We start from the raw sequence: 27,120 nt of genomic DNA, 5'->3' as shown, positions 1-27,120 counted from the left end.
CCCCGCCTCACGGGTTCGCCCCGCCCCTGCCTCCTCCCTCCATGCCGCTCCCTCCCATACCCTTCCTACCCCTCCCGCTCGTCCCGTCCCAGGTCGCGGGTAGAGGAGTTTTGGCCCGCAGGAGGAGCCGTAGTCGTCGCTCTTCCTGCTACGTCACGTCTGGAGCGCGGCTCAGAGATGTCTGAGAGGAGGGAGTCGGGAGACGAGAGGCCCTCGCAGGAGAGTCCCCGGACGGCCCCGGTGACCATCAGCGATGTGCAGGAGCTGGTGCGGCGGAAGGATGAGATCGAGGCGCAGATCAAGGCCTACTACGAAGTGCTGGAGGACGTGAGTGCGGCGGGGGCGGGGGGAGGGGCGGCTGTCCTCCCGCCTGGGCCTCGGTGATCTCATCTGTCAACGGAGCCCCCCCCCCCAGCCCTGACATCCCCTGTTCTAAGCCCCTTCCCAGCCCTGACATTCCCTGTTCTAAGCCCCTTCCCAGCCCTGACATCCCCTGTTCTAAGACTCTTCCCAACCCTGACATCCCCTGTTCTGAGGCCCCTCCCAGCCCTGACATTCCATGTTCTAAGACTCTTCCCAACCCTGACATTCCATGTTCTAAGCCCTGTTCTAGGCCTGACATTCCGTGTCCTGAGGCTTTTCCCAACTCTAACAATCTGTGTTCTCAGGCCCCTCCTAGTTCTGACATTCCCTGTTCTAAGGCTCTTCCCAGCTCTAACAATCTGTGTTCTCAGGCCCCTCCTAGCTCTGACATTCCCTGTTCTAAGGCTCTTCCCAGCTCTAACAATCTGTGTTCTCAAGCCCCTCCTAGCGCTGACATTCCATGTTCTAAGGCCCCTCCCCACTCTGACATTGTGTTCTGAGGCCTTTCCTGACCTGAGACTCTGTGACCTAAGCCCCTTTCTTCCCACCTCTGACACTGTTCACTGTACCCTTCTCTTAGATATTCTGTTCTCCCTTAGCTTCCATGACACTGTCGTCTCTAGGGTCTCTTTTTCAGATTATACCATCTCCCCAAATCTCTGTGTCCTCAACTTCTCCATTTTTGATGATGGAACCACCATCCCACCAGTCACCCAGATTTCTACCCTTGGAGTCTATACCTTTTCCTTTTATTCCCGTAGATTAATCACCTGCCAAGTCTTATTTATACTGCTGCCACAACATCTCTGGCATCTTTTTTCTTCTGTCCCCTCTCTCCCGTTCCAGGCTCTCATCATATCTTGCCTAGTAGCAATAATTTTTTTTTCCCCACCTTCAATCTCTCATTCAGTCTATCCTCCATATAACTTGCCAGGTAGGTATTCTTAGAAGTTAGCTCAGACCATAACACTCCCTACTCAAACATCTTCAGTGGCTCCCTGTTGCCTTTAAAATAATGTACAAATTCCTGAGCCTAGAAGAGTTTAAAACCCCTCTCCGGACTGGCTCCCACTTGTTTTTTAAGTCATGTTTTATTGCTTCCCATTATGCCAGTCAAACTTACCTGCTGCCTTATATTTTGTCCCTTCACACAAGTGAGGTTCCCCAGACCTGAAATATAGCTTCCTTATCTCTGCCTTGTAAAATTCCAAGCTTCCTTCAAAGGCCAGCTCCCGTGCCTTCTTTGACGGAAGGCATTTGTGGTCTTTTCCTCTTAAAATTCCTCTGTATTGTTCTTATATTTTCTTACTTGTGTATGTGTTATATCCCTTTGTAGACTAAAAGTTCTTTATAGGCAGGGATTGTTTTGTTTTGGTATTCCCCTCACCTAGCACTGTGCCTTGCCCCTAGTAGGTGCTTGATATGTGTTTGTTGAAGTGAACTGAATTCCATGTTCTAAGGCCCTTTCCCATTATCTTACACCCTCCATGTCTCCTTGGAGGTGGTTAAGCGCCCCGTCGGGCTTCCCCACTCCCTGCCCCTCCCTTTGCTGGACTGTGTAGATGGTAGATCCGTTGATTGTCAGCACCATCTAGTCTTCCTGTAGCTCCTCATTTTCCAGAGAGGTCGAGGACTTTCTCAAGGTCACCCACTGCTAGTGACTGTGGGAGCTGGGATTTCCTGCTCTTGTGGCCTCAGGGCTCTTTTCATTCCAATACGGCCACCCTACTGGATGAAGTTTCCATTTCTATTTCACTCCAAAGTTTGTGGAAATGCTTTCTCCATAGCTCTGTCTGACAGTGTTGGTATTGTTAACCTTATTTTACAGATGGAGGGGCGGGACCATCGTGGTAGGTGATGGCTGAGGCTCCTTTTAGCGCTGACATTCTATGAAACATTCTCACTACGCACCTGCCCAGCTCTTATTGTTTTAGCCTCTCTCTTGCCAGGGACCAGGTGTCCCTCTGTTCTCAGTCCTCCTGCCCCCGGGAAAGGAAATTGAAGAACGTTGTGTTATTATGAGAAATGAAAAGGGCTGGACTTGGAGGCAAGACAGCTGCTTTCCAATCTTGTCTCCAACATTTAGTAGCTGCATTATCCCTTGCAAATCTATTTAATTTCTCATATTGTTAGTATCCTTATTTGTACGTGAAGATCCGGGGAAGAAATATGCTTAACAAATTTTACAGTGCTATCAGTACATGAGTTATGATGTATTTGGCGCTGTGCAGTGTACATGGGAAAAGAGGCTTCGAAATTCCTGTCCCCTGAGGTCGCTGCTGCAGCTCCCAGAGCACTTTGGTTGTTCTGGCTGTATTCTGATATCCTGGTACTCTTCCTCTCTACCACGAGTCCAGCATATGGCAAATGATTCTTCCAACAAGAAGACAGCCAATACAGTGGATTTGGAAATGGGAAACCTGGCCTCAGCTCCTGGCCCTGCCCCCTTTTGAGCTGTTCAGCCTTGGACAAGTCGTAGACCTCTGGGCCAAATGAGCCCTAAGGGTCGTTCCAGCTCTAAGTCCAGGGATTCCTTAATCATTGACAATTTATCTCTTGGGCTGTTGTAAGGAAGGTACTTTGTAAACCATAGTTATTATGGAAATAGGAGTATTTTTCTTTTTTCTTTTTTTTTATGGTAATTTTTATTTATTTTTTTGTTTTCAACATTTACTTCCACAAGATTTTGAGTTCCAAATTTTCACCCCATCTCGCCCCTCCCCCACCCCAAGATGGCATGCATTCTAAATACCCCTTCCCCTAGTCTGCTTTCCCTTCTATCTCTCCTCCCCTTCTCTCATCCCCTTCCCCTTGAATTTTCCTGTAGGGCAGGATGGATTTCTACACCCCATTTCCTGTATTTCTTATTTCCCAGTTGCATGTGAAAACATTTTTTTAAAAACATGTGTTTTTAAAACTTTGGGTTCCAAATTTTCTCCCTTCCTCCCTCCCCACCCACCCTCATTGATAAGGCAAGCAACTAAATATAGGTTATATGTGTGCAGTTATGCAAAACACTTCCATAGTAGACATGCCGTGAAGAACTAACTCTATTTCCCTTAATCCTATCCCACCCCCACCCCCCATTTATTCTATTCTTTCTTTTGACCCTGTCCCTCCTCAGAAGTATTTGCTTCTGATTACTCCCTTTCCCAATCTGCCTTCCTCTCTATCATTCCCCTACTCTCTTGTTCCCTTCCCCCTCCTGTTTTCCTGTAGGGTAAGACAGATTTGCACACCCAATTGAGTGTGTATGTTATTCCCTCCTTAAGTCAAATCCTATGAGAATAAGATTCACTCATTCCCTCTTACCTTCCCCCGTTTCCCCTCCAGTGTAAGAGCCTTTTCTTTTCTGTTTTTTTTTTGTGGGATAATTTACCCCATTATACCTCTCCCTTTCTCCTTTTCCTAGTATATTCCTCTCTCACCTCTTAATTTTATTCTCCAGATATGACCCCCCTTTCATTTTCAACTCACCCTGTGCCCTCTATCTGTCTATGTCTGTATTTACATACATATGATTTTTTCCCCTCCAACTACCCTAATACTGACAAAGGTCTCCTGAGTTACAAATATTATCTTTCCATGCAGGAATGTAAACAGTTCAACCTTAATAAGTCTCTTATGATTTTCTCTTTCCTTTTTACCTCTTCATGTTCCACTCGAGTCTTGTATTTGAAAATCAGATTTTCTATTCAACTCTGGTCTTTTCATCAAGAATGCTTGGAAGTCCTCTATTTCACTGAATGACCATTTTTTTCCCCTGAAGGATTATACTCAGTTTTGCTGGGTAGGTGATTCTTGGTTGTAATCCTGTCTTCTTTGCCCTCCGGATTATTATATTCCATGCCCTGCGGTCCTTTAATGTAGAAGCAGCTAAATCTTGTATTATCCTGACTGTGTTTCCACAATACTTGAATTGCTTCTTTCTGGCTGCTTGTAGTATTTTCTCCTTGACCTGGAAACTCTGGAATTTGGCTACAATATTCCTAGGAGTTTTCCTTTGGGGATCTCTTTCAGGAGGAGATTGGTGGATTCTTTCAATTTCTGTTTTGCCCTCTGGTTCTAAAATATCAGGACAGTTTTCCTTGATCGTTTCTTGAAAGATGATGTCTAGACTCTTTTTGATCATGGCTTTCAGATAGTCCAATAATTTTTAAATTCTCTCTCCTGGATCTATTTTCCAGGTCAGTTGTTTTTCCAATGAGATATTTCACTTTGTTTTCTAATTTTTCATTCTTTTGGATTTGTTTTACAGTGTCTTGATTTCTCATAAAGTCACTAGCTTCCAACTGCTCTATTCTAATTTTTAAGGAAGTATTTTCTTCAGTAATCTTTTGGACTTCCTTTTCCATTTGGCCAATTTTGCTTTTTAGGGCATTTTTTCCTTCATTGGCTTTTTGGACCTCTTTTGCCATTTGGGTTAGGCTATTTTTTAAGGTGTTATTTTCTTCAGTATTTTTTTTTGGGTCTCCTTTAGCAAGCTGTTGACTTGTTTTTCATGATTTTCTTGCATCACTCTCAGTTTTTCCTCTGCTTCTCTTACTTGCTTCTCAAAATCCCTTTTAAGCTCTTCCAAGGCCTGGGACTGATTCATATTTTTCTTGGAGGCTTTGGATGTAGGAGCTTTGGCTTTGTTGTCTTCTTCTGGTTGTATGTTTTGATCTTCTTTGTCACCAAAGTAAGATAATATAGTCTGACTCTTTTTGCGCTGCTTACTCAGGATCCCAGCCAATTACTTGAGTTTTAAACTCTTTGTTAAGGTAAAAGTCAGCTTCCAGTGTGAAGAGTGTACTGTCCGAAGCTTTGGGGGTTTGTACAGCTGTTTTCAGAGGTACTTCTAGGGACCTGAAAATTTTCAGTTCTTCCAAGGTGCTACGATAAGGGGCGAGGTGTTTCCTTTCCACCACCACAACAAGCTCCACCGAACCAGCGCTCCTCCTCGCCTCAGGACCACCCCTCAGAACTGTGACCCAGATCCAAGCACCGGCAAAGCAAGAGATTCCTGCCTCGGCACTGGCAAAGAGATCCCTGCAATCCCCCTCTGATCAGCCACTCGATTGCCCCTCAGTCTATGGGCTGGAAGCTCAGGAAAAAGCCACAGCCCCGGGCCACACTCAACACTTGCGGCTGAGACCTAGCTTCTTCTCTCACCGCAGTCATAGATTTTTCTGAGCTGTCTTTGGCGTTCAGGGGTTGAGAAGTCTGGAAACCGCCACAGCTGCCTGCAGTTCGGTCCTCTGAGGCCTGCTCCAGGGTCGCTGTGGCTGCGCGCCCACGCCAAACTGAGCTCCTCTCCCCGCCTGGCGCGATATATCTTTCCGATCAGCCATCCAGGCTGTCTTTGGCTGGAAATTTGTTTCACTCTGTCTTTTTGTGGGTTCTGCTGCTTTAGAATTTGTTTAGAGCCATTTTTTTAGGTATTTGGAGGGCTTTGGGAGAGAGCTCCAGACAGTCACTGCTTTCCTTCCACCATCTTGGCTCTGCCCCTCAGGAGTATTTTTCTTACTGCTGTGTTGTGTTGCTCAGACTTTAGAGTGATTCTTCCAAGGATAGTCCTTGGTACTATTGGAAATGCCTCAAGAGGTGCTGCGACCAAGCATGGGTAAATTATTGAGGCAGAGTTTGGCTTGGCACAAGGGTGTTTGCTATCCAAGCTGTCCATAAGTAGGATGGGTGGCCTGGACGGGGTGTGGGGTGGGGAATGCTTTCTCTCTGTGATTGCTTAAGTAGAGGCACCTGGTATAGGATCTGCCAACGGGGGAGTCTTTCCTGTTCAGGACGAGATTAGACTCCCGGGTTCTCTACTTCTTTACTTTTCTGAGATCCTAGGGTTCTGGATGTGATGGGCTCTGTCCCAGGTGTCCTGCTCTTCTTCCTATACCTGCCTTAGTGATCTCTTTAGCTCCTGTGGAATTAATTACCTCTCTTTGCTGACAATTCTCAAACATACCTTTCTGGCCCCACTCTCTCCGCTGGCTTCCAATCCCACATCGCCAGTTGCCTTTCAGACCTTTCTGACTCGATGTCCAGTGGATATCTTCAGTGTCCAAAACAGAGCTCATCTCTCTCCCTAAACCCTGCCCACCTCCTGCCTTCCCTATTACTGTAGAGGACAACATCATCTTCTCCGTCCCTCAGCCTCCCCGCCCTGGGAGTCAAGCTGGGCTCCTCTTACCTCCCCACATCCAAGCTGTTGCCAAGGCTTGTCAATCCCACCTTTGCAACATAACTGAATACAGCCCGTCTCTCCTCTGACACTGCCCCCATCCTGACGCAGGCCCTCAGCACCTCATGCCTGGATTTCACAATAGTTGCTGGAGGGTCTGCCTGCCTCAAGTCTGTCCCCACTCCAGTCCGTCCTCCATTCAGCCACTAAATGATTTTCCTAAAGCCCGGGTCCAAGCAACTTCTCTACTCGGTAAACTCCGGTGGCTCCCTGTCACTTCCAGGGTCCTATGCAAAATGCTCTGTTTGGCATTCGAAGCCCTTCATAACCCTGCCCCCTCCTGTCTTTCCAGTCTTCTTACACCTCATTCCCCAATACTACTCTTTGATCCAGTGATGCCATCCTCCTGGCTGTTCTCCCTCTCTCAGCTCTAGGTATTTTCTCTGACTGTCCTTCATGTCTAGAATGCTCTCCCTCCTCTACTCTAACTACTACCCTCCCTGGCAGCTTTTAAGTCCCAACTGAAATTCTGTCGTTGATGTCTTCATTCTGTGCCTTCTCTCTCTTCATTATTTCCCATTTATCCTGGATGTTGCTTGCTCTGTATGTATTTGTTTGTGTCTTGTCCCCTCCATTAGATTGTGTCATTGTGCCGTGTGAGTTTCTTGAGGGCAGGGGCTGGCTCTTCTCTTTTGGTATGCCCAGAGTGAGTACAGTGCTGGCACATAGTAGCTGCATCATAAATGTTGATTGATTGGTTGACGAAGATCCCTCGAGGCACTGCCCACGTAGGATCTGGAGCCATAGGATTGTATCTTTAGAGTGGCAGGATCTGAGAAGCCATCAAATCCAGTTTTCTCATTTTATTGAGAAGGGAGCTAAGGCCTGGGGAGCTGACGTGACTTGCTTAGTGTCATACAACTTACAAGGATCTGAGATAGGATTTGAAGAGGTCTTCCTGGCTGCTGAGTCCAGCCCTACCCACTACACCACCCTGCCTTTGTCACACTAGCTGTGTGACTCTGAGCAGGTCACTTCTTTTATTTATTTATTTATTCATTCATTCATTTAGAGTTTTCAACATTCACTTTTATGAGATTTTGAGTTCCAAATTTATCCCCCTTCCTCCCCACCCCCCCAGATGGCATGCGAGCTGATATAGGTTATACATGTACAGTCATGTTAAACCTATTTCCACATTAGTCATGTTGTGAAAGAAGAATCAGAACAAAAGGGAAAAGCCATGAGAAAGAAAAAAGAAAATATTATGCTTCGATCTGCGTTCAGACTCCATAGTTCTTTGTGTGGATGTGGATAGCATTTTCTGTCATGAGTCTTTTGGAATTGTCTTAAATCATTGTATTGCTGAGAAGAGCTTAGGCTATCGTAGTTGATTATCTCACAGTGTTGTGTTACGACGTTCTCCTGGTTCTGCTCACTTCACTCAGCATCAGTTCATGTAAGTCTTTGCAGGTTTTCTGAAATCTGCCGAGCAGCTCACTTCTTGTCTGTGATCCTGTTTCCCTATGAATAAAATGGGGTGATGACACCAGCACCAGAAGAGGCAATGCGGTTTAGTGGATAGAGAGCTGGCTTTGGGGGAGAGAAGACCAGGCAATCCCTGCCTCTCGCGCATACTGGCTTCCTGAGCTCAGTGGAATCCTGTGCACTCAGCTCATCCAGACAAGAAGGAAAGAAGATGCAGAGCTGTGTCGTTGTTGAGTTTCTTATATCAGCGGAATCACAGGACCAGTTTTGTCCCTATCCCTAAGACTTACTTCTCCAGCCTGTGTTTGCTGTGAGGTTTAAGTGAGACAGTGCATGTGAGGAGCTTTGTAAATGTTTCTGTGCTGTGTGTATGGGAGCTCCTATTCTTGGGGTCCGGCGTTGCTTCTGAAAGATTCCTCCCCTGATGGCCAGTGTGGCTGAAAGTGCTGCTGGGACCCAGACCCAGGAGCCTAATCAGTCCAGTGACCCAGCCTGTAGCCCCTGACTCTGTCCAGGCTCCCCTTGGTCTCTGAGAGCCCACTCCTCACTTCTAGGCAACAGACTCAGAGTACAGAGCCCCCTTGGGGATACGCTGACTTGCTCTCTGTAGGATGGGGCACTTTATTTTTAGATCGATCACCCAACTGCTATAGGGAGACAAGGAAATCTGTGTCCTTAAGGAGTTCATAACATCAGGCAGGAGATTAACGATGATTAATTAGCCTGAAAATTAGGAAGTCCATGTGGTGAAGGATAGAAACGTGTGCAACCTGGGAGGGCCAAGGGGAGGAGGCTTGATCTGGTAGGCTTCCTGAGGTCTGGGAAGGCTATGTTTTGAACCATTTTGAAAAGGGGAAAACTAAAATAAAATGAGCCTAAGAATCAGGCCTCCTTACTGTGCTGGGGGTGGGGGGGTTCAGTTTGGATATGCAGGACAGCATGTTTTTGTTTTTTATTTAGGAAGGATGGTTTTAAAAAGTCTTTAGGATGCCCGATTTTCAGAAGAGTAAAGTTTCAATAGCTTTCTTCTCTTGAGGGTTTTCACTCCTGTCTGTCTTATCAGGTTGTTAACCCTTTGGAGCTGGGGGGAGATTAAACTCCAGAATATCCCATACAAGGTGCTTATTATTGTTAGCTCATATCCACACTCAGTTCAGCAGTTCAATTCAGCAAATATTTATCTTACTACTGCTTCTGAAGGGGCCTGCTCTCAAGAAGCTTGTTTTCTGCTGGGGGTAAGGGATGGGGAAACACTACGTACTGAGAAGATTAAATTGATTCCGTATCATTTTTTTATTGATCCTATTTACAATTAACTGATTTCATCCTGTAATTGATTTTATCCTTGTAACTTCCTAAGTTCTCTGTCTTTAAACTTAGTTCAGAATTCAGCTGGCCTATAATAGGTTAAGTTTAGAAATCCAGTTCTCTTGCTGATGACTGTTCTGTTCTTGCCTCAACGAATTCTGCTAACCTTGGGGAATTCCACGTGCTGTAAGGGAGTTGGGCCTAGCATCTTTGCATCACCAAGCTGCCCTTCAAGGATGTCTGGCTTGCTGTCCAAAGAAGTCTGGGCTGTTATCTTTGGCCTTGTAGGTGGACTCAAACAATGAACTTTATTAGTCAGAGGAGGGAAGAAGGGGGCTATTGCTAGCCTCTCATTTCCAACTCCAACTGATCGTATTATTTTCCACATCTCAGCTGTCTAACTATCATGTTGCCCTCAACCCCATGATGTCACCTACTCTGTTCTGTTCTTTGTTCTGTACTCCCAAAAACCTATAAAAGGGGAGCTATCCTTTTGCTTGGGTCTTTGGTTGGAAACTGAGGTAGCCATTAATCCATCTTATTCTCAGGTTTTGTGCCCTGTGAATAAAATACTATCTTGTGCAGAGAAATGTGCCTCAGTTTACTTATTTGTTAAATTTCACTTGCGACAGTACACAGATAAATAGATACTAAGTAATTTGAGCAGGATGAACAGTACCTCAGTGGGAGAGGGCCAGGGAGAGGCCCTGAGTTTATCCTTAAAGGAAGTTGAGGATTTTAGAGGTAGAGGTGAGGTACATTCCAGCCGTGGGGGGATACTCTGTGGAAACACCCAAAGGTGAGAATTGGCATGTTTACATAATATAGGGAACAACTGATAGTCCAGCTTGGCTTGAACATAGAGTTTGTGAGAAGTAGTGATGTGAAATATGGCTAGAAAAGTCATTTTGAGGGCAGCTAGGTGGTGCAGTGGATAGAGCAATGGCCCTGAATTCGAGAGGACCTGAGTTCAAATCCGGCCTCAGACACATAACACTTACTAGCTGTGCGACCCAGGGCAAGTCACTTAACCCCCATTGCCCAACCAAACAAACCAAAAAACAAAAAAAGTCATTTTGAGCTAAAATGGGGAGGGCCTTAAACCCCAGGCTGAGGGTTTTATAGTTTTTCTGAGGCAATAGAGGGCCAGCAAAGTTTTTGAGCCAAGAAGTGACATGTTCAGAATTGTACATGAGGGAAATTTAGAGAGGAAGGGAAGATCATTAAAGATGGCAGCGTAGGAGGAGGCAGTATAACCCAGCTCTTTTCCACAGTTAGTCCAGCAGCAATCAAGGAAGAACAGCAGACTGAGTAAGGATCAGAAACCCGGGGAAAACCAGTGAGTCATTTTTCTGGCCTCAGTGAGCATAGGGAGATGACCAGAGGCCTGGAAGCTTGTGGAGGGCACTGAGCCGATTCTCGCAGCACCCGACACAGAACCAGCACAGACAGGGCCGGAAGCTGTGCGCTGTGAGAGGAACAGGAAGGAGGGAGTAGGCATGTCAACTAACTTCATTTGCCTCAGTTTCCTCATCTGTAAAGTGAGCTGGAGAAGGAAATGGCGAAGCCACTCCAGCCCCTTTGCCAAGAAAACCCAAAATGGGGTCCCAGAGAGTAGGATGTGACTGAAATGACTGAACAATAAACACCAGAAACTTTTCCTGATCCTCTTTCCTGTGCCTTCTCTCTGTCGGTATCTCCAATTTATCACATAACCTGTTCATACATAGTTGCTTCCATGCTCTCTCCGCCACTGCCTGGAGGCCAGTGTAGCCGGATAGTAGCATGAGGGGAGGGTAGTAAAAGGGCAGAAGACAGAAAGGTTGGGGAGCACGCCCTGAAATCGACTGCATGTCGAGCACGCACTCAACCGTCTGTCAGACCTGGTTCCTGAGGTCCTGGCCAAGGTGGTCATGAGGTCACAAATCTGGAGTTGCAAGACCTCTTACAGGCCATCTAGTCCAGCCCTCTCATTTTACCGATAAGGAAATTGAGGTACCAGGAGGGTAAATTACTTGCCCAACAACACTCAGGTTGCACATGCCAGAGTCTAGATTTGAACTCAGGTCCAACACTCCAAACGCAGGATTCTTTCCTTCAGACCAGGTTGCCTGTGGCATTTGTCCTTAGGTACTAGGTATAGATTCTTTTTCTTAACAGATCTATGCTTTCCCTTCTAAGTACCCATATTTTCCCCTCATAGGTACAAAGAAAAATGCTTTGGGAAAAGAGAACGTGATGAGTTTATGTTAATGACATCCATTAACCTCGTTTCTTCTCCCCAGCAAAAAGGAGTTGGGATGAATGAGCCTCTGGTCGACGTTGAGGGATATCCTCGAGCAGATGTGGATGTGTATCAAGTCCGTACGGCGAGGCACAACATTATCTGTGAGTACAGAGGAGCGGGACGGCCCTCCCATGAGCGTGGGAAACAAGGAGCAGAAGTTCAGGTCTTGAATCCCTAGAACTCAGGTTCATTTAATACCTCTGGCCCTCAGTCAAACTTTCTGGTAAAGTGGTCATGATAAGTGAGCTTTTTAGGTTGGAGTCAGAAGACCCACCTATGCCACTGCCTGCCTTTTTGCATACATAACTTAAGCTCTCCAAGCCTCAGTCTTCTCATCTGTAAAAAACCAGGGGGTTGGACTCAACCCTCAAAGTCCCTTCCAGCTCTAAATCCCTGATCTTAAGATTCTGCGGTGAGATTCCCACAGATGAAAGCCGTTGTATTGGGTGGCTAACTTCACAGTGACAGATGCTACTAAAACACCATGTTCGGGCCCATCACTGTGCAGCACCGTTTTGGGGGGGAACATTTGGAGATAGTACTCAACTAACCATCTGCCCCTTTTCCCTTGAAGGGAAATGTGTTGAGGCAACTGCCTGACTAGGAATGTGGGATTAAAGATGTACATTGGCCTTGTTTTGGGGGCATGGCTTTCTTCCTTCTCTACAAGGAGTTTCCCTTCTAGGTCTGCAGAATGACCACAAAGCCCTGATGAAGCAGGTAGAAGAAGCCTTGCACCAGCTCCATGCCAGTGGGAAAGAGAAGCAAGCAAGGGACGCAGCCGAGGCGCAGAATGAGGCCTTGAGCCAAGGCCAGGGCCTGAGCCACAGTCCCCCTCAGCCCTTTGCTAAAGTGAACAGCATCAGCCCGGGCTCTCCTGCCAGCAACTCGGTAAATTGGGCAGCTGCTGCAGGACCCTGAAGGCAGAAGTCAGAACAGCTTATTGGGAAGGGAAATGGTACAAGGCTTGGCCCATGGGCAGCAGGTCTCCTGCTCTCCACAGGCCCAGGGCACTTTGGGCCAAACCCTTGTCTTCTCAATGCTTTTTTCACCTGGAAAAGAGAGTGAGTCTCCTCCCCGGTTTTCCTGGATGGTGGTTGGAATGGAATGAGAACAAAGATCATTGACAGTTGTTCTTCCCTCTGAATTGGATTTCTCTGGAACACCCTCTGTAGCCCAGTTAAGTGCTGAGGGCAGGAAATAGAGCCAGGGCTCCTGAGGGCAGTGAGAGCCAGTGGTTGTTTTTGCCCCAGAACCCACATGCAGGCCCCAGTGATAGCCACACTTTTCATTTCAGAATGTTCTTTTAGTCAGGTGGCCCTCAAAGGGGACCCAGAAGTGTCACAAGTAGCAGAAGCTTGTTAGTGATATTCTTACCATGTCTGCCATGGAACCAGCAGTTTCTACCCTCCAAGTGTCTAAATTACTCATTTCTAATCTTCAGGATTATTCCCTTTAGAAGAAAATAGTCACTTTGCGGTTCTTACTGGCAAATGTCACTGGATTTTTAAAGGGTTTTGTTGATGCCAGTGACCCTTCTTCTTCGCCTCTGGTACCACCCTGGCTCTTGCAGGAGTTGACCGCACTCCTTGCCATGTCACTCACGACTGCCTTTGAGAGCTTGCACGAATCACTCTCCTCTGGGTTTTAATATCCTGTGTCAGATGAGGACATTGGGCTACACCAGGGCTTCTTAAACCTTTTCCACTCACGACCCCTTCAGTGACCCACAGTTTAAGAAGCGCTGGACTGGAGGTCCTCTGAGGTCCCTTCCGGGTCTAAGTGCACGATCCTATGATTGCTCCTTTATAACAAAATACTGTTAATCAAAACACATCAGCACCTTGGCTGCCATTGGCATGGGCTGTGGAAGTTTCATTAAGACCTCCCATGTTTTTGCTCTCACCTTTCTAGGGTCTCCAAGTGGATGATGAGATTGTGGAGTTTGGCTCAGTGAATGCCCACAACTTCCAGAATCTGCAGAACATTGGAACAGTGGTCCAGCACAGTGAAGGAGTGAGTCGGGTGGCCATATCCTTTCTTCTCTCATTCTGAGATTGACCCCAGGCACTCCTCAGTCCCTTTTATTTTAGCCAAAACAGTCCTTCCTCCAGAAACCCTGTCTGGACACCCACACTTCTGTGGAGAGACCCTCAGGCTCTTTCCAGTGCTGGGCCCTGCCTGGCACGGTGCCCAAGGGAGGTTCTGCTTTAGTGTGTTCCCAGCCTCTGGCACAATGCCTGAAACATAGCAGGTGCTGAAAATTGGCTGCCGAGTTGGATGGTGGTGAGTTGGAGTGGGGCTCCCTTGGTTTCCAGGGACTTTTGAAGATTTTTCAGAAACTTCTGGGGATGCCCAGCATCACAGTGTAGTGGGATGGATGCTAGCTTTGGAATCAGAGGGCCTGGCTTCAAATCCCAGTCCTTCCACTTACTAACATGTGTGATCTTAGGCAGTCATTTAACCTCAGTTAAACCCCAGGCCTCAGTTTCCCCATCTGTTAAAATGAAGGCTTTGGACTAGCTCAGGGCTTCTTAAACTTTTTCCACTTGTGACCCCTTTCTGCTTTAGGCAGCATTCATTGGTTTTGTGTGGCATGCGCAATGTTCAGAGCCAAGGCTGCAGTGAAGTTGTGAGATGCCAGAAACAGCTCAGATTCATTATGTGTTTGATTTTTAATTAATTTGTGTGCATTGTGCATTCAGAAACCTTTTACTATTACCAAATATTATGGGGTTGTGACCCATGGTTTAAGAAGCTCTGGACTAGATGACTTTCAGAGACACCTTCTCGAACTTTAAATCTACAATTCCACGATTCCATGAATTCTTATTCTGATAGGTAAAGGGTACTAGTAAAATACATCAGTGAAGCTCATTAATTAGGGAGAAAAAAGCCTTCAAGTTGGCTTGCAGAAAGCGATGTGAATTGTCCTTTCTTGCTGAAAGTCCCTTGTTGTTCCAGCCCAAACTAAGGCCCTTTGGGGCAACATCGAATCCCCCAACCTGGTCCTTGGTGGGGGCGTTGAGGATCTCCAGAACATGCTCCGCGCTGGTTTAGCGCTTGCCTCACCCCCTCTCCTCCTGCCTGATGCTGATGGAGTTTGGTTTCCTTCAGAACGAGTGTCTTCGCTCTGAGGGAAAGGGAAGTAAGAGCTGCTCGAATCTGCTCTTCAGGACTCTGGGAGTGGACGGTTTGGGCCAGAATCCCTGGGACTTTGCCCCGTTCCCTGCCTGCCTGTCCCGGCTCAAGCAGGCTGGCACAGGCTTGGCAATGTCACTACCAGAACTTGATTTCAGGAAATTGCTTCTGATTTGACTCTCTGATTGGCTGTTCCTTGCCTTTCAGCATCCATTGAATGTGGTAGTTTTCCGGAGAGGCGAGAGGCTCCAGCTGAGGCTTGTCCCTATGCGCTGGGCTGGGAAAGGACTGCTGGGGTAAGATGAATTTGGAAAAGCTGCGTACTCTTTGGTTTTTAAAAAAATTCCTGTTGTTTTCTCTTGCTTTTATAGCACCTTCATTTCCAAATCTCTCTCCTGACCTTCTCCTCTCGTTAAGTCACGTCTCATAACAAAAAAGAAATTGGGGGGAAAATGTAGTTCAGCAAAATTAATATCTTAACTGAATCTGAAAGTAGATGCAGTGTTCACAGCAAAGCGCGACCCTCCCTCCAAGGATCTCCCTCTCCCGCCCCACAGGGCAGTGAGGGGGAGGAAGGAGGCACGTTCTCTCCACTCTGCTCTGGGGCCAGGCTTGGTCATTAGGGAAGTGTCCAGCATCATTTATTCTTTCTGTTCACGTTGTGCAGTCATCATGTGGATTGTGGATGTTTTTGTTTATTTATTTCTTGTTTTTCATGCCTCAATTTTCCCCAGCATCCCTCCTGCTCCTCCTGCTTCTCAATGAGCCATCATGATAATAAATACTTTTAAAAAGAAGAGGGGAGAAATTCATCAATAGCATTCAACACATCAAAAAAATCTGAGCCTGTTTGCAATGTTCCCCACCTGTGGACCTGACCTCCGCCAAGGAGCAGGGGAGGGAGAGGTCTTCTTATCGGTCTTCTTTGGGGCCAAGCTTGTTCTTTTGTAAAAAACTGATCTTTTTGGCGTCCTTTTGTTTTTATGTTGCCTAGATTTTCCCCTGCACCCCTCCCCACTCCCAGAGAGCCAAAGAATTTTTTAAAAAGAGGGAGAAATTAGAAAAACTGATGCTTATATTGAAAGAATCTGACATATCGTACAGTGTTGCACAACCATACCAGAATGGGTGTCACCATTTTCTCTCATTGGGGCCGTCATTCATTTCATGTGTCGGCTCTTTCTACATTCACGGCATTCATTTTCATTTGTGTCATTGTTTGGTTGGTTTGTCCATGTCATCTTCCTGCCTTTGCTTTCTTCGCTGAGAAGCTCTGAATCCTTCCCTGACATTGCAGCGCTGAACCTCCGTCACGTTCAGGGGCCCCGGTTCGGTTAGCCCTCCCAGCCACGGGCAGCTGGAAAGGAAGCGTGTTCTTGTGTTAGGCTGTGTTGATTCCTATTAGATGGTGACAAGGTACTTTGCACACAGCATTTGCTTGAGTCCTGTTCAGCCCCTCCTCAAGGGCTTTAATTTGTAAATTGTTCCAAGTAGAGGCCTGAAGGTCAGCTTGACCTCCCCGTCGGCCATAATGAAAAAAGCTAACGTTTATGTAGCATATTAAGGATTACAAAGTGCTTCACGTGCACCATCTCATCGGAGTCTCACAGTGAGCCGCCCTCTGAGGTAGGCATTACAGGTATTTTACAGAGGAAGAAGCAGGTTCATCCAATTTAAAAGATGAGTCCATGACCACGTAGCTAGAGCTAGGATTTCAACTCAGGTTTTCTGACTACAAGTCCCGGGCCCCATCCACTGTGCACACTGCCCCTCACTTCACTCCCTTTTTAGTAAGCAGAAGGATTGCTCTGAGCATCTGCTTTAGGATCAAGACACAAAATGAAAGATTTAATGCAAGAGAAGTAGGAGAGCATCTTCTGGATTTTCTTAATGGCGTGTAAAACATAAATCTGAATCCCTTTTTATTTTGTGTTTCAGCTGCAATATTATTCCCTTGCAAAGATGATTGCCCATCGGAACTATGACAGAGAAGGCCCTCCCCCTTCCCATCCCCTGAACCCGGAGGTGGCTGGGATTTCCCTTCTTCAGCTCCTGCTGGGAACTTAAGGATTTGCAATGGCTTTGGAAGGGTGAACTCTCCATCGGGTGTTGGGGATGCACTACCAACAGGGGTTTTGACCAACAGTCTGCCTAGATTAAGGCTTGGTTAAAACTTCACATTTGTTTAGCATCTCCTTCAAATTATGTCTTGGTCTTTAATGGAAATGATTTTTGCTTTTGGATGAGTGGGTAGGAATCTAATTTGACAGTATTTTTACCCTTTTAGACATGCTTTAATTTTTTTTTTTTAATTTGGATAAGGAGATTTGATTAGCAGTGTGCTGCTTTGCTGTCCTGATACACACACACACACACACACACACACACACACACACACACAGAGTCCATTTAAACCAAAGTGTGCGAGGTCAGAGTCTTCCCATAGAAACTCGTACACAAAAAGCTGCCAGTGGAGTTGAGCTGAGCTGTCCAGGCATTTCTAAAGTTGTAACTTGACTCTTATTTCCTTATATCATCTCTTACTAGGTTGGGTCTACTGACCAGAGTATAATGATGTTTAAGCTTAGGGGAGCTAACTTATCTGGAGCTTGGATGGCTGGGCGGTGATATGGTAAATCTGGAATGTCTCTCTGCAACCTCAAAACAGTCTGTAACCACGGACCAATCAATACTGCTCAGTCTAATTGGGAGATGCAAGTCTTCTGCTTCCACAAGGGGGCAGCAAGGGCCCTACTTCTGATGTCTGGGTCGGAGGAACCCTCTCCCCCGCCCCCAATTATCCGTGTCTGGCCCCCAATTATCCGTGTCTGGTCCAGCACCTTCTCTTAAGTTGTAAGATAGAAATTGTGAAAGTGGACGCTGACATTAACCGATGGGAACTTTCAGAGTTTTTTAGGGTTGGACACTTTCTAAGAGTTTGGAGTTTTTAAACATGCACTCTAATAAATATCAGTGATTTCAAGTTACTGCCTGACATCCTTGTAGCTATTCTGCTTCTTTCAGGTGTAGGATTTGGAGATCTGTTTCCTACTGAAAGAAAAGACGGCTAAACTGAGATGTGCAGAGCCATTGTTCACTGTTGGACGAATTTATTAGGTGCCTGAAATGTCGTCCTTCACTGATGAGAGGGTGCAGACCCAGGGGTGGTGCTGGGTGGTGCCATTTTAGTCTTCATACTCAAGCGGAAGCCTTACTGTTCAGCATCTTTCCCCATATGGAGAAATTGGGCCCCAACTGTGTTCCCTCCATGGCCAATCTTTTATTGTAACTGTAGAAATATTGTGCTTACTAGCGTTTGCTGTTTGAATGACAAGCATTCTCACTACTCAAGTGTTTTCGGACCTCTTCTCCTGACATCCCAGACAGTTTAATAAACACGGCCTGTGCCATCCCGGTGTTTTGAGTCAGCCCCTTTGGTTGTCACAGAAGGGTGGGGAGGTCCACATCAAACATCCTGCCATCTCTCTCCTGAGGACTCCCAGTTCTTATCTAGCCCTGACCTCTACCCCCCAGACTCACATCTCCAGCTGCCTACTGACCATCTCAAACTGGATGTCTCACAGACATCTTCAACTCAGTATGTCCAACCTGAATTGGTCATCTTTTCTCCCCAGCCCCCCACAGCTCGTACCCCCTAGCTAGCTCCTTCGTATCCCCAGGATTTAGCACGGTGCCTGGCACATAGTAGTAGGTGCTTAATAAATGCTTGTCAGCTGGGCAAACTACAACCAAGACCCAAATCTGCCTGTCTTTTTACTGCCCCCAGCTAAGAGTGATTTTTTACATTTTAAAATACAATAAAAAAATTTTTAAATGAAAAAACAACATTCATCCATACCTGACTGTCATTTGTCAACCCCTGAGAAGCTATGAGGCGACAAATTTGGACGGTGGGTAGTTTTACTCAGAGGCCAGGTAGGACCCCCCTATACGGGGGGGGGGGGGGGCGCTGGAGTGGGGCTGGCCCCACTGGGGTGGGTGGTTGTATTCAAAAAACCAACCATCAATCAAACTTTTATTAGTGCTAGGCAGGCCCTGGTACTGGGGATTCCAAGATAAAGGTGAAGCAATCTGTTCATTCAATCAATTAATGTTTAGTAAGCACCTACTGTATGCCAAAAACTGTACTGAGGAACTTCGTCTAACAGAGGGGAAGGGCACACATATGCAGCTGTCAGTCATGCGCCAGGCGCTGTGCTAAGAGCTGGGGATGGAAAAAAGGCAAAAGCCAGTTCCTGCTCTTCTGCAGCTTACACTCTGATAGGGGAGCTAACAGCAAACAAATGTGTACACTGCTAGCAGGGACGGCTAGGGGGCGCCCGCAGTCGGAAGATCTGAGTTCCAATGCTGCCTCTGACACCTCCTAGCTGCAGTTTCCTCACAGGAGGACATGGCCAGCCGGATAAAGAGGGAAGGCGCCGGAATGGAGAGAGGCTGGGTGAGGCCGCCTGTAGAAGGTGGGACCTCAGTTGGGAGGGGAGAGGGGAGAGCGCGGGGGACAGTCAGAGGGAGTGCCTGGAGCCCCGAGATGACCGCCGGGAGGCCAGGGTCGCCGGACCTGAGAGAGTGTGTGTGTTTAATGAAAGGCTTTGAATGCCGAGCGGAGCACTTTGTGTTTGATCCCGGAGGCGACAGGGAGCCACCGCTGCTTACGGGGGGGGGGGGGGACAAGATCGCGCCTGCGCGTTAGTAATGACACAAGGACGAAAATGCCGTCGGAAAACGAGGAGGGAGTCAGGCTTCCAGGAGGGGGAAGCCTTGCGCGGTCTGCAAAGAGGAGTTTTAAACAGAGGAAACGAGGGCCTGCAGGCTGGCCACGGGGGCCTGCTTGGACAAAGGCAAAAGCCCGGAGGTGGGAGACTGAAAACCGGACGAGATCGGGGCAGTTCGAGGACTCGAGGAGGGAAGATGAAAGACGTCGCGAACGCGCCCGGTGCCTCCGGAGCGGCCTCCGCCGGCCGCAGTCCCGCGCGCGCTCCCGTTAGCCCCCGGAAGCACGTGGGCCACTCGGCTCCCCCTCCCCCACGTGCTCGCTCGCTTTACGGCCTGCCGTTCGAGGCGGCGGCGGCAGTAGTTCCCATGGAGACGCGACTGGGTTGTAAACGGTAACCAAGGAGCCGGAGGAGGAGGAGGAGGAGGAGGAGGCGGCGGCGGCGAGGAGGTGAGGGCGCCGGAGGGGCCTTGTGGGGGATCCGGGAGGGGGGGAGGGGCGAGTGTGTGTGCTGTGCCGGGGGCGGGGGGGAGGGTCACGGGGTCCTGGACTGGAGCTTGGGAGGCGTTCTCAGAGGCCGTGGAGTCCCAAGCTCTCACTTTACAGATGGGGAAACTGAGGCCCAGGGAGGGGAAGCAGCTTGACTGAGGTCACTCAGCAGGCGAGCGTCAGGGGCAAACTCGGACTCCAAGTCTGTAGAGCTCTGTCCACGTGGTGTGTGTGTGTGTGTGGGTGGGTGGGTGGATGGGTGGGTGGTGCCTGAGGTCCGTGGGAGACGCATGGGTCAGTGTGCTGTGCTTGTGGAGTGAAGTCAAGATAGAAAGTTGCGGGTCTGCCTGTGGGGTGTGTGTGTGTGTCTGGGAACTGGGGCTGTGCGGGAGGTGAATGTGTGTGTTGGGGTGTGTGGCAGCGGGGTTGTGTGTGTGTGTGTGTGTGTGTGTGTGTGTGTGTTAGCTATTTAGCTATCACACCATTTCTCTCATCTGTCTACTCGTCTCTAGTTACACAGCCACCTCGCTAGTTCAGCCCAGACTATTGAGTCTCCCTGGATCATATTTGAATACTCCCTCTCAGAATTTCAAGCTACCCCCAAGGCTCATTTCAAGTGCTTCTTTCTATATCAGGTCTTCCCGTCTGATCGCCCCACTTGTTAGTTTTCTTCCCACCCCAAATGACTTTGTATTTATTTCTTTGTGTGGTTATCTATCTGTCTGTCTGTCTGTCTGTCTATCTATTCATCTGTCTGTCTATCTGTGCCTGTGTTGTTTCCCCCCAGTGGCGTATCTGTTTGACTTTCTTTTTGTAGGCTCAGGAGCCTGGTATAATTCCCTGAACACTGTAAGTGACTGATACATTCTTGTTGAATTTCAATAGAATGGACTGAGAGATCGGAGAAGGTTGAAGAGATTAGAGACTGAGTGGAGGCCAAAGAATGAGATGGAGGGACAAGAGGTTATGGTCAGAGAGGAATTTCAGAGTGACGGGTGATGGTGGGAGTGATGCTGTGAGCGCCTGTGTGGATGTCTGAGGGGGCACGGAGGTGGGAGTCGTGGGGGCTGACGGCGCTGTTTGAGGGGCTTCTGCAGGAAGAAGGCAAGCACGTTTCTTGGAGGCCCACAGGTGCCTGACAAGGATGTAGGCAGGGCTGCGTGTCCATAGAGGGAGGGCGGTTTGGAAGGGATGCCACTGAGCAAGGGTGATGCCCCTTGTCTTCCTCCTGGCCCAGGGTGCACCTGGTGTGGAGAAGGGTGGCCTGGGATGTTAGGTCTTCAGAGGGAGCTGGGTCTCTGTGAGCAGAAGATGAAACAATTTGGGGAAGAAAAACAGGTCTAGAACCAAGGGAAGTTTGTTCAGTCAATCAACAAGCATTTATTAAGCATTCCCTGTGTACCAGGAACTGGGCTAGGAGCTGGGGCTATAAAAGACAAGCCCAGAGACAATTCCTGCTCACGAGGAGCTTACATTCAGATGGAGAGACAAGGACAAGTATCAGTATATACAGAAAAACTAGAAGGAGGCTTAGTTTGAGGTCCATAAATCCAAGTTGGAGAGGGAGGGTGTCCTGGGAGAGGGGAGAGCAGAGCCAGCCAGGGACTCAGCAGGTGGATGAGAATGAGAGCTGAGAAGGGAGCAGGGGAAGGGGGTTTTCAGCTAGCAAAGGACTGAATCACAGGCCTTAGGAGAGTTTGCCACTTATCAGTAGCCAGTTAGCTAGCGCTTACAGAGACTTTAAGGTTTGCAGAGTGCTTTATCTCACTTGATAATTGTCCAGGGGAAGCCCGAGTTGATTCAAGCTCCCCCCTACAAGGATCCTCTGAGACCCCTGTTTGTTATCTCTTAGACAGCAGGGAAGGGTTTAGGCCAACATGGAGATCAGCCAGATGATAGATACTTGGTAATTGGGTTGCCAGGGCCTGACTGAACTCACGCTCTTTGAGGGTTCCTTTGTCTCATACCGAGAGGCTGGGAGGATGGGGCTTACTCAGCCAGGGTTGCCTTGGCCCGATCAGACATAGTGCCCAAGGCCCCAGCCCTCGACAAGTTCCTGGCAATGCCTTCTAAGGCCTGCTGTCTGAGCCTCTGATTCTAGACACGAACCTGGTCCCTAGCACCCCCTGGTGCTTTGTGGTTATGGAGGGCTGAGGCAAATTCCCAGATGAGTCCATGGCAGGATAGTACTTCTGTACATGGCAGGAGGCTTCCCAATTCTGTTCCTTGAAGGGTCTGGTGTAAGAACTCTGTGCTTCCAGACCAATGATGGAAGACCAGAAGGGAGTAGAGGGTGCTGGGGCAGGAGCTTTGGGGTTTAATGGAGGCCTCTACCAACGTGGACAGTCCGTGCTAATGGAGGAGGCCTACAGGAGGAGGGGTGGGCATCTGGACCTTGTTTTGGGAAGGACGTCAGTAACTGAAGACAGCTGCCAAAGGGGTCCAGCCAGGAGGGGGAAGGGCTTCAAGTCCGTGGCGTGTGAGCATTGGTTAAAGGAGCTAAGTTGTTTAGCTTGGAGAAGAGAGGGCTTAGGGGGACATCATTGTTTCTGGGTAGAGGGCTGTGCCATGAAAGAACAAAGGGATATGTTCTAGCTGGTCCCATAGGCTAGATCTTGGAGCAATGGGTAGAAAATGCAAAGAAGGAAAATTAGGGTGCAGATAAAAACTTCCTCAGGCACAGAGCACCAGGCCTGGAGTCAGGAAGACTCATCTTCCTGAGTTCAAATGTGGCCTCAAACATTTACTGGCTGGGTGACCCTGGGCAAGTTGCTTCACCCTGTTTGCCTCAGTTTCCTCATCTGTAAAATGAGCTGGAGAAGGAAATGGCAAACCACTCCAGTATCTCTGCCACGAAAACCCCAAATGGGGTCACAGAGGGCCTTGACTAAAAAACGACTGAACAACAACAAAAACTTCCTAACAGTTATATGAGTTGTGAAAAAGCCAAATGGGCTACCTCGGAAGGTAGTAGGTTCTCTTTGTCAAACTGAGCTCTTTGAGCAAAAGGTGGCTGGCCACTTGTCAGATGTGCCCTAGAGGGGATTCTTGTTCAAGCTTGGGTAGGACCAAATGGTCTCCACCAACTCTGTGCTGCCGTGGGAGCATAGGTGTTTTGTGTGTGTGTGTGTGTGTGTGTGTGTGTGTGTGTCTGTGTCTGTGTGTGTCTGTGTGTGTGTTTATGTAGGTAGGAAGTTTGCAGCAGTTGACAATGTTTGGGTGGGGCATAGCTTTGTGAGCGTTGTGTTTTGCAGATCTATGGAAGTTGTTAGGGCATGTGTGTCTTTTGTGTGATGGTCTGTGGGGATTGTGTGTCTGTGGGAAGGTTTGTGAATGGGCTGAAGGGGATGTTTGTGTCTTTGCAGGCATCACAGACTTAAAGCTGGAAGGGGCCTTAGAGACCATCTAGCACCTCGTTTTACAGACTAGGGAACTGAGGCCCAGATGGAGTTCCTGTCTTGCCTAAGATGATGTATCATTCATATATATATATATATATATATATATATATATATATATATGCGCCTATATGCATATATGATATATGGCAAAGCTGAGATTTGAGTACCAGGTCATCTGATGAGAAATCCAGTTCTCTCTCTCTCTCTCTCTCACTCTCTGTGTTTTGTAAGTTATAAGGTCAAATAATGTTTGAGATGAAAGGATATTAGAATATCTCCTAGCCCAAGCTCCTCATTTAGCAAAGGCGAAATGCTTTGCCCTGAGACTGTCCACTCCTTCAACAAGAGCCTGCTTTGATTTACTTCCCAGTAGGAGACACGAAACTTTCCATCTTTCTCACACTCCTTCCTCATTCATCTCTGAAGCTCCACGTACAACCTCATCCCTTTCTTCTCCCGTGGGTGGTGAAACAGAAAAAGTCAGGAAGACTTGAATTCAAATCTGGCCGCAGACACTTTCTAGCTGTGAGACCCTGGGCAAGTCACTTCATCTTTGTCTAAGTGGGTCTCCTCAGCTCTAAAATGGAGATAATAATATTACCTCACAGGGTTGTTTCAAGGATCAAATGAGGTATTTGTCTTTTTTTCCCATAGCTTCTCTGCCTTGGTTACTGCAGTAATCTCCTAAGCAGTTTCCCTACCTCAGCTCTCTCTTCTGTACAATCTGTCCTCCACTCAGCTGCCATTTTGATATTCCTCAAGCATAGATCTGACCATGTCACCCCTGCAAGAACTCCCAGGGGCCTCTTCTTGCCTCTACTCTGCCATTGAGAGCCCTTTCCGTCACCATTTGGCTCCAGACTGTCTTTTCAGACTAAATTCACGTGAACTTCCCTCTCAAACTCCCTTTGTTCCAGCCAGAGTGACCCCTTTGCTCTTCCCACCTTTGAGCCTTTGCCTAGGCTGTCCCCCATGCCTGGAATGCCCTCCCTTCTCACCTTTGCCTCTTAGGACCTTTCTCCTTTCAAGGCTCAGCCCAAGTGCAACCTCCCTAGGATCCTAGGATCACCCCTGGGAGCTGGAGCCCACCGTCCATCCCCAAGCAATTACTTTGGATCTATTTTGCATTTGCTTAAGGAGGTGCTTGTTTTTTCTCCCCCATGGAATGTAAGCTCCTTGAGAGAAGGTACTGTGTGGTTGTTTGTTTATTTGTCTTTATCCTCTGCCACAGTGCCTTTGCGCACAAACTTGAATTCTGTTCCATTCCTATGATTCTTTAGGTACCTCCCCTAACTGCTAAACTTCTATTGTGCCCTGCCCAGGGAAGGAAAGAGAGGAAGGGGGAGACCTGGCCCCATACCCAGGGCCTTAACATACTCCTCCCCCACACACCTCCAGCCTTCTGGGCTCTGAAATTCCCAGGGAGGATCCCCTTCATTAAGCACCGGGGATAACCCGGCCACTGGGCACAAAGGGACAGGCCCTGACTCCAGGGAGGTGGTCTTCTGCTAGGAGATGCTCATTTCCTTTTGGAAATAGATGATGAACTTGGAGAGCTATCTGCTGTTCAGGGCTTTCTAGATCTTCTTACCCCAGGGCCGCACCTTTACCAGCCTCTCTTTCACCCAGCTTTCCTCTCGGAAGGTCTACTTTGCAGTCGGCTCATTCAGACCACTGTCCCAGCATAAGGATCTTTTATGTAGTTCTGCGCCAGGCCTCGACAAGGGCCCCCGAGCTCCTTCCTGATTTACTCTGAAATCCACAGAGGGAGGCTCTGAGACCACTCATTGGGGGCCTCAGGACAGGCTCCTCCCTGGAAGGACGCCAGCTCGTTCTGTGGCCGCTGTTCCCCGGGAAAAAGAGCTCTTGTGTTCTGTTCCTTAGACCGCAGGTGAAGAGTAGCCCATGCCGCTTCTGATGACGATGTGATCTTTTTTAAAGGAAACTCCAGTTGGGGAGCATGTCGAGTAGTGAAGAAAAGCCGCTGGAAGAAAGCGTAGGAGGTCCTACGGAAAGCATCTCTGAGGGTGGCCAGGCATCGGCAGGCAAAGGAAACGTGGAGACAACAGTGCAGGTGCCGGATGACACAGAAGGGCCTGGGGGCACTTCAGGAGAAGCCCCAGAAGAGTCGATGAGGAGCATAGCGGACCGTGCCAGCCAGGCCCTGAACGCGCAGATGCCCTTCGCCTCGGAGGAGAATGAGCACATGTACTTGGAGGCCCTGACTACCAGCTCCCAGCGCGGTTCCCTAGTGAGTAGGAGCAGAGGGCCGTGCTGTGCTGGCTGGTTTTCTGCCCCAGCATTGACAGCACAAGCATCTCTCCCAGGGACCTGAGCGTCCTTACCATTAATCACGGGACTCAGGGGTGACATGGAGGAAGAGTTCTGGGCAGGCACCTCTGCTCTCTCTCCTCCTGACCCTTCTTTGTATTTGTTTGTTTGTTTGTTTTTAGTTTTCAACATTCACTTCCATAAGATTTTGAGTTCCACATTTTCTCCCCATCTCTCCCCCTCTCCCCATCTCAAGACAGCGTGCAATTTGATATAGGCTGTACATATACATTCATAGTAAACCTATTTTCAGATTAGTCATGTTGTAAAGAAGAATTAGAACCAATGGTAAAAACCACAAGAAAGAAAAAACAAAAAAAGAGAGAGAGAGCAAATAGTGTGCTTTGATCTACATTCAGACTCCATAGCTCTTTTTCTGGATGTGGACAGCATTTTCCATCATGAGTCCTTTGGAATTGTCTTAGATCCTTATATTGCTAAGAAGAGATACATCTATCAAAGTTAGTCATCGCACAATGTGGCTGTTACTGTGTACAAGGTTCTCCTGGTTCTGCTCACTTCACTCAGCATCAGTCCATACAAGTCTGTCCAGGTTTTTCGGAAGTCAGCCTGCTCATCATTTCTTATAGCACAATAGTATTCCATTACATTCATATGCTACAACTTGTTCAGCCATTCCCCAATTGATGGCAGCCCTTCAATTTCTAATTCTTTGCCACCACAGAAAGAGCTGCTATAAATATTTTTGTACATGTGGGTCCTTTTCCCATTTTTATGATCTCTTTGAAATACAACCCTAGAAGTGCTATTGCTGGGTCAAAGGGTATGCACATTTTTATAGCCCTTTGTGTATAGTTCCAAATGGCTCTCCAAAATGGTTGTTATCATTTCATAACTCCCCCAACAATGCATTGGTGTTCCAATTTTCCCACATCTTCTCCGACATTTATCATTTTCCTGTTTTGTCATGTTAGCCAATCTGATAGGTATGATGTGGTACCTCAGAGTTGTTTTGATTTGCATTTTTCATCATTTGCATTTCTCTCATAATTTAGAGCATTTTTTCATATGACTGTAGATAGCTTTAATTTCTTTATCTGAAAACTGCCTGTTTGTGTCCTTTTGACCATTTATCAATAGAGAAATGACTTGCATTCTTTTTTTCTAATTTTGACTCAGTTCTCTATATATTTTAGAAATGAGGCCTTTATCAGACACAGGTTGCAAAAATTCTTTCCCTGTTTTCTGCTTCCCTCGTAATCTTGGTTGCATTGACTTTGTGCAAAAACTTTTCAATTTAATGTAGTCAGAATTATCCATTTTGCATTTCATAATGTTCTCTATCTCTTGTTTGGTCATAAATCCTTCCATTCTCCATAGATCTGATAAGTAAACTATTCCTTGCTCTCCCGGTTTGCTTATAGTATTAACCTTTATATCTAAATTGTGT

The 27,120-nt window shown here is 47.6% G+C and overlaps 2 protein-coding genes across 2 annotated transcripts in view; both read left to right on the top strand.

Annotated features, from left to right (window-relative positions):
• The first annotated feature begins 142 nt into the window (after nucleotides 1–142).
• On the top strand, nucleotides 143–18,174 carry PSMD9 (proteasome 26S subunit, non-ATPase 9). Its single transcript, XM_027853545.1, has 6 exons — nucleotides 143–327; nucleotides 11,614–11,716; nucleotides 12,301–12,506; nucleotides 13,530–13,631; nucleotides 14,964–15,052; nucleotides 16,695–18,174. Exons 1-6 carry the CDS (start codon nucleotides 178–180, stop codon nucleotides 16,720–16,722), a joined length of 678 nt encoding a protein of 225 aa, XP_027709346.1. The 5' UTR covers nucleotides 143–177; the 3' UTR covers nucleotides 16,723–18,174.
• Nucleotides 18,175–19,912: 1,738 nt separating this feature from the next.
• WDR66 (WD repeat domain 66) overlaps nucleotides 19,913–27,120 on the top strand; it is an 83,501-nt gene continuing 76,293 nt past the window's right edge. The window contains exons 1-2 of the mRNA XM_027853455.1: nucleotides 19,913–19,938; nucleotides 25,320–25,629. Coding sequence (XP_027709256.1) covers nucleotides 25,339–25,629 — 291 coding nt within the window. The 5' untranslated portion in view covers nucleotides 19,913–19,938; nucleotides 25,320–25,338. The remainder of the gene's footprint in view (nucleotides 19,939–25,319; nucleotides 25,630–27,120) is intronic.

This window comes from Vombatus ursinus, unplaced genomic scaffold, assembly GCF_900497805.2.
Source record: "Vombatus ursinus unplaced genomic scaffold, bare-nosed wombat genome assembly UNPS02009994.1, whole genome shotgun sequence".
Lineage (NCBI taxonomy): Eukaryota > Metazoa > Chordata > Mammalia > Diprotodontia > Vombatidae > Vombatus > Vombatus ursinus.
This window is presented reverse-complemented; position numbering and strand designations above follow the sequence as displayed.